The sequence below is a fragment of the Austrofundulus limnaeus genome, unplaced genomic scaffold, assembly GCF_001266775.1.
Source record: "Austrofundulus limnaeus strain Quisiro unplaced genomic scaffold, Austrofundulus_limnaeus-1.0 Scaffold1758, whole genome shotgun sequence".
In the NCBI taxonomy this organism is placed as follows: domain Eukaryota; kingdom Metazoa; phylum Chordata; class Actinopteri; order Cyprinodontiformes; family Rivulidae; genus Austrofundulus; species Austrofundulus limnaeus.
In genome coordinates, this window is record NW_013954160.1 from 25002 (window position 1) to 30098 (window position 5097).

A 5097-nucleotide genomic window follows, 5' to 3' on the forward strand; every position below is an offset into this window, starting at 1 on the left:
TTTTTTTTTTTTTTTTTTTGTTGCTAATGCTCAAAAAAGTGCTTCAAAAAATTTCTTTTAGGATAATATTTTAGACAGTTCATTGAAATGATACATTGATAACCCATTTATTTGTTATATTTGTAATTTTTTTTTGTCTGAGGGTTAATTCCAAAAATGAAATCAAACCATTTATTAAGAACCATGTTATCATTGGCATCAGAAAATACACTGGACTGAGAAATTGCACAATGAGCTCAGCAGATACGGTTTCACCGGTTGTTTGCTAACTGTTGCTACTAATAGCCTGCAGGAGTGGAGGTGTGCTCTGTGATGCAGAAGCTTGGCTTGGAGACAGCCCAGAGGAGGAGCTACATTTAAAAGGCAGTTCTGGGGCCAACCAGCTGCTTTTGTTCTCTTGAATGACTGCCTCAGGAAAGTACAGGATTTCTCAAACATGCACAAATGACTCAAAGTGTGTACTTAATACTTTGTGTACGTTTTTGATGAGGAAATAATGTTATAACATGATACAATACCCCTTCAAAACACACCTGCTGTGAACCTGCGTTTCATGTTTTGTTTTATTGTCTTAACTTATTTTTTTCTTCTTGTACAGCACTTCGGTTAACCCTGCATTTTTTTAAAAATGTGCTATAGAAACAAAGTTGATTGATTGATTGCCTCTGGACACAATACTGTAACTAGGATATATGTTGCTTGTCTGGCAAACAGCTATGTACCARTTGGGTGGAGGATGGCAAAAGTTGTCTTTCTGCCCAAACCTAGCAAGCCAACATTTCCACAGTATTCCTGATTTCGCGCCACTACCCATAATTCATAGCGGAAGCAGTTTCYATATTTCCACTTGGCTGTTGTTTACAGTTACGAGGATACACCATCACTGTTTATCAAAGCAGTTTTCATCGAAATTTGGCGTAGATGGCCACACATCAGAGGTGTATATACTGTGAGGATGTTTTAAAAAGCAGAAAGGACAATTCTTTATCAGTGGCTCACCCATCACTGCTCACGGACTGATAAAGCTATGTCCAGATGTTAGATAATAGCTACTACTGACATCAACTACCTCGTCTTTCCCCGAAGACACACACACATGCAAAATCATAAATCAACCATTCTGGAAGTAAAATGTTCATAAGTTCATAAGGTTGATAAATTGACATAAGAGATGGTACTTTAATGCTGTCATCTTTACATCCTAAACAACATGTATATCAGGCAGGTCTTTCTAGAGAAAAAGCCTTGCATGATGTTTTGTGAATAGAATGCAGTCTGGCATACATACGCTTGGCTGCTTTCTAGACAGTCAAGGGTCATTTGACAATATACTGTACCTAGGGCTGTGCGGTATATGCGGTAGACGGTAGAAACGGTATGAAGTTGGCTCATGGTAGAAATTTACCGTCTACCGTCCTGTCGTCAGTTACGTCATCGCACCTGTGTCAACAGGGCTGCGAGCGCAGAGACAACTGAGCAGGAGTTCGAAATATAATGATAAAATTATAGCGTTTTAAAATATGTATAGAGAGAATAAATTCTCAAAATTTCCCCCTCACTGTAGAGAAGTTACGTCAGGATTATCCCTTGACTCTCCCGCAGCACGTCGCACAGAGCGAAGTTTTAACAACCGTTGTTTTTTCACACCCAAGTTGTCAGAGAAAATACTTGTTTTTTGTTACCCACAGAGACGATAAAAAAAAGACGTGGACGTTTGTTCAGTCATAAATCCATCTTGCTAATGTAACAGCCGTCTACTGCTCTGATGATGAAGATGAGCGCGCAGCAGAGCAGCAGCTGATAAGTTCAGCAGGCTCATTGTTTGGCAGGCAGATATTAAAGCAAAAATGCTGGGTTTGATTAAGTTTACAGTTTTCTGCAAAAAAAAGCTCTAAAAATTGCATTATCTTTACTTTTTAGGATAATTTCGTACTTTACTTAATTTCGTAATTTCGATATGTACCATTACCATGAAGGGATTCAATTTATACCGTGATATGAATTTGAGGTCATACCGCCCAGACCTAACTGTACCAGTAGAAGTTATAGAGAGAGCACTTGCCAGCAAAGGTGTGGCTAAGACAACTTCAAACTGACTTGTTTTCATGCTAAGGACAAGAAAATCATCTTCATATGTAATACATTTCCACATGCAAAAGGAAACACTACACACACACTGCAGAACAAAGACTTCTGTAGCCTCACACAGAAAAGTAATAAAAATACAACTCATCTGGATTAGAGTTTTCATACCAATACATTTCAGAGTGGTCACCATCCCTGAGCTGCACTTAGTCTTACTGTTGTGACACAAGGAAAAGTAAAATAACACATGTTAAGAAAATATAGTACAGAGCATTATTATGTGCAATTTTATGTCAACTCAAACACTTACTAAAGAGCAGTGGTGGGCAGTGCTAGTCCAAAGGTTAGTTGCGCAAATTCAAGGGCGCAAAGCGCTTGCGCCCAATGATACTATGCGGAAGTTAATTCTAGAGTTCACCAGCGTAAATACCAGTGATAACATAAGCCATTCTTGCATAATACTGCTGATTAGAGGCACATCACTTTGCTTTTAAGCATTGCACATATCACTGTAGTTTGGAGAGGTGATTTGTTGAAACATACTTTTGGCTCATGTTGATGATAAAGAAACAGCTATTGAGGATTGCTTGTTCTGCTGCTTCTTGATCATATTTTTATGGGCTTCGGTAAGAAAGCATGCAGGATATATGTAATTTTAAACAGTTTATTGGAAAACTGAAGCAAAGCATTCTGGGTACAGGATGGATTGGTGACTGGAAGCAAAATCACAGAAGACAGGAAACCATCTTCATTTCAAAATAAGAACATTAATTTAAACTTTACCTGCTTGTGTTATGTTTCCAGTTACCACCCCTTCTCTTTATGTACAGTATGTGCACAATCACACTGTTTTTCTTTTTGTCTAAATTCAGACTGATCAGAGGTATTTCTGCCTGTTCTGTTACTACTCATTATTGTTTGTATTTCAACATACCGGTACTGTCTTTCATTAAGATAAAGATGTGTTGCAAACCTGACAGATGCAGCATTTTGCAGCCTGATGACTTCTGACTGATTGTAGTTGATGGAAATAACGCTGGTCTGAAGGTCCTGCTCAATTGATGTCAGAGTGATGAAGAAAGACTCCACATACCTGACATAACAAGACAACAACTTTTAAACAGACATACTACTACAAATTATTTGTTTGAAAACATATAAGAACCAGTGTGCCCATGTAATAAACTTTCATTTTATAATACAACACATTTCTATGAACTTCAGTTGTCTTCTGATGTTAGATTCAACATTCAATCAAGTAAAACCACATTTTTCTCAGAGCCAGGCCCAGTCAACAGTATACATATTTTGTTAAAGAAGGCTTATGAACATGTCCCTGTGTTATGTGGACATACCTTGGGAGTATTAGCCTACAGGCCCTCCACTAAATAGCAAGAGTTTACCAGAATTCAATCATATTTGTTTTAGCCTTTTTTTTATTCAAGAACTTCAGCAGACACTTACAGCAGAATGTGAAGCAGTTGGGACAAAGATCAGCATCTCTGTGTGAGGCCATGATCCTCAGTTATTAAATGGGGGATTGTCACCCCGGGGTTTGGAATAAGCCACTAGAGTACCCAATGGAGGAATTCAAATATCTTAGATTTGTTTATAAGTGATAAGAGTGTCTTTTTAAGAGGAGCTTACAGTTTTAGAGGAGGTCACAACAGTATTTTGTACTCTACAAAAAAAAATTTAAAAAACTAGCTGAGGCTATCTGATCATCTGGTAAGAGTTGTGTATACTTTGTAACCTGATCTGGGATAAGTTAAGACAAAATAAATAGATAGAAAGCACAGAATTTTATGGATTGTTAAAACAGGTTTCGTTTTAGCTTATTTTGAAAGTAAAACCTTTTTTCTGCAGAAAACAAATGTGTGTATCCTGCTCCACTTGTGACTAACTTTGATTGAAAACTAAATTTACAATAGCTACTGATTCTGCTACTAATCACTACTAAGCTCACTGACTAATGGTAACATTGTTAGTTCTGGGTATGCCAATTTAAAATAGCTTAGCCCCCTTTGCTGCAGTGTTTCCATTTTTTTAAAGAAAATGCTGATCTGCATAGTTTTCTCTTTGCGGCACTATAACTTTTTTGTACATTTAGGCCTCGATTTATCAAGACGTTTTATCAAGACCTCAGCATAAGACCTTGAGCTAAAACCAAAACAAAACACAGCAGCCCTGCTCTAAGCAGATACTCTGCAAGACACTAACAACTTCTCCCTACTATAATATTGAATTGACCTTATAATGTATTTCTTTTCCTGGTTACACCCCTGGAGGTGTTACCTTTTACGTCAGATGTAGAATGTAACTCATTTTTGTTTAGGCTAAAAGAAAGAACACATGATAAGACACACCAACTCTTTAAACTTAAGGCTGCAATGATCAGGAAGTATAAAATGAAAAACTGTATCTAATGTTCAATTAATCAGTTCCAAAATTTCCTTCAACTCCCTTTCTTTTGACATACATAAAATATGTCAAATAAAACTATGAGGAAATTGTATAAAAACTTTTGTCTTAACTTTTGTTTTTTCTCAAGTCACGTTTGGGCACTGACCTGGTGATCTGCCAAAAATTATTATTATTACAAAATGTGGTAGTGTAATAATCTGGTGCATTATGTAATAAACAATCAAAAACCCGTATTTCTGTTCATCCTAATCATTTTACTTGTAATAAATAGTTGCACATACAACATAATTAAATCTTTATAACTTTGGTTAATAAACACAGAACTTCTCATCTTTTATTTGCATTTTCAGATTTACTGTCCTGATCCCTGTTACAGAAATTATTCCACTTTGTAGACAACTCCCAATATATTACCCCGCCCCTCGCACTGTGACTGCTGGAAATGGGCACCAGTGACCCACGCGACCCTGAAAAGGAAGAAGTGTGTACAGAAAATGGATGGATGGACGGATAAATTAAGTATTGAACACGTCACCATTTTCTCAGTAAATATATTACTAGAGGAGCTAATGACATGAAATTTTCACC

The 5097-nt window shown here is 36.9% G+C and overlaps 1 protein-coding gene across 1 annotated transcript in view; it reads right to left on the minus strand.

The window, feature by feature from the left end:
* The window catches only part of LOC106536295 (transmembrane protease serine 3), a gene marked incomplete at its 3' end in the record, with an annotated part of 51739 nt that overhangs the window by 19997 nt on the left and 26645 nt on the right, over positions 1-5097 (minus strand). Inside the window, exons 7-8 of the mRNA XM_014033503.1 lie at positions 3059-3178; positions 2254-2300 (exon numbers count right to left, since the gene is read on the minus strand). Coding sequence (XP_013888957.1) covers positions 2254-2300; positions 3059-3178 — 167 coding nt within the window. The remainder of the gene's footprint in view (positions 1-2253; positions 2301-3058; positions 3179-5097) is intronic.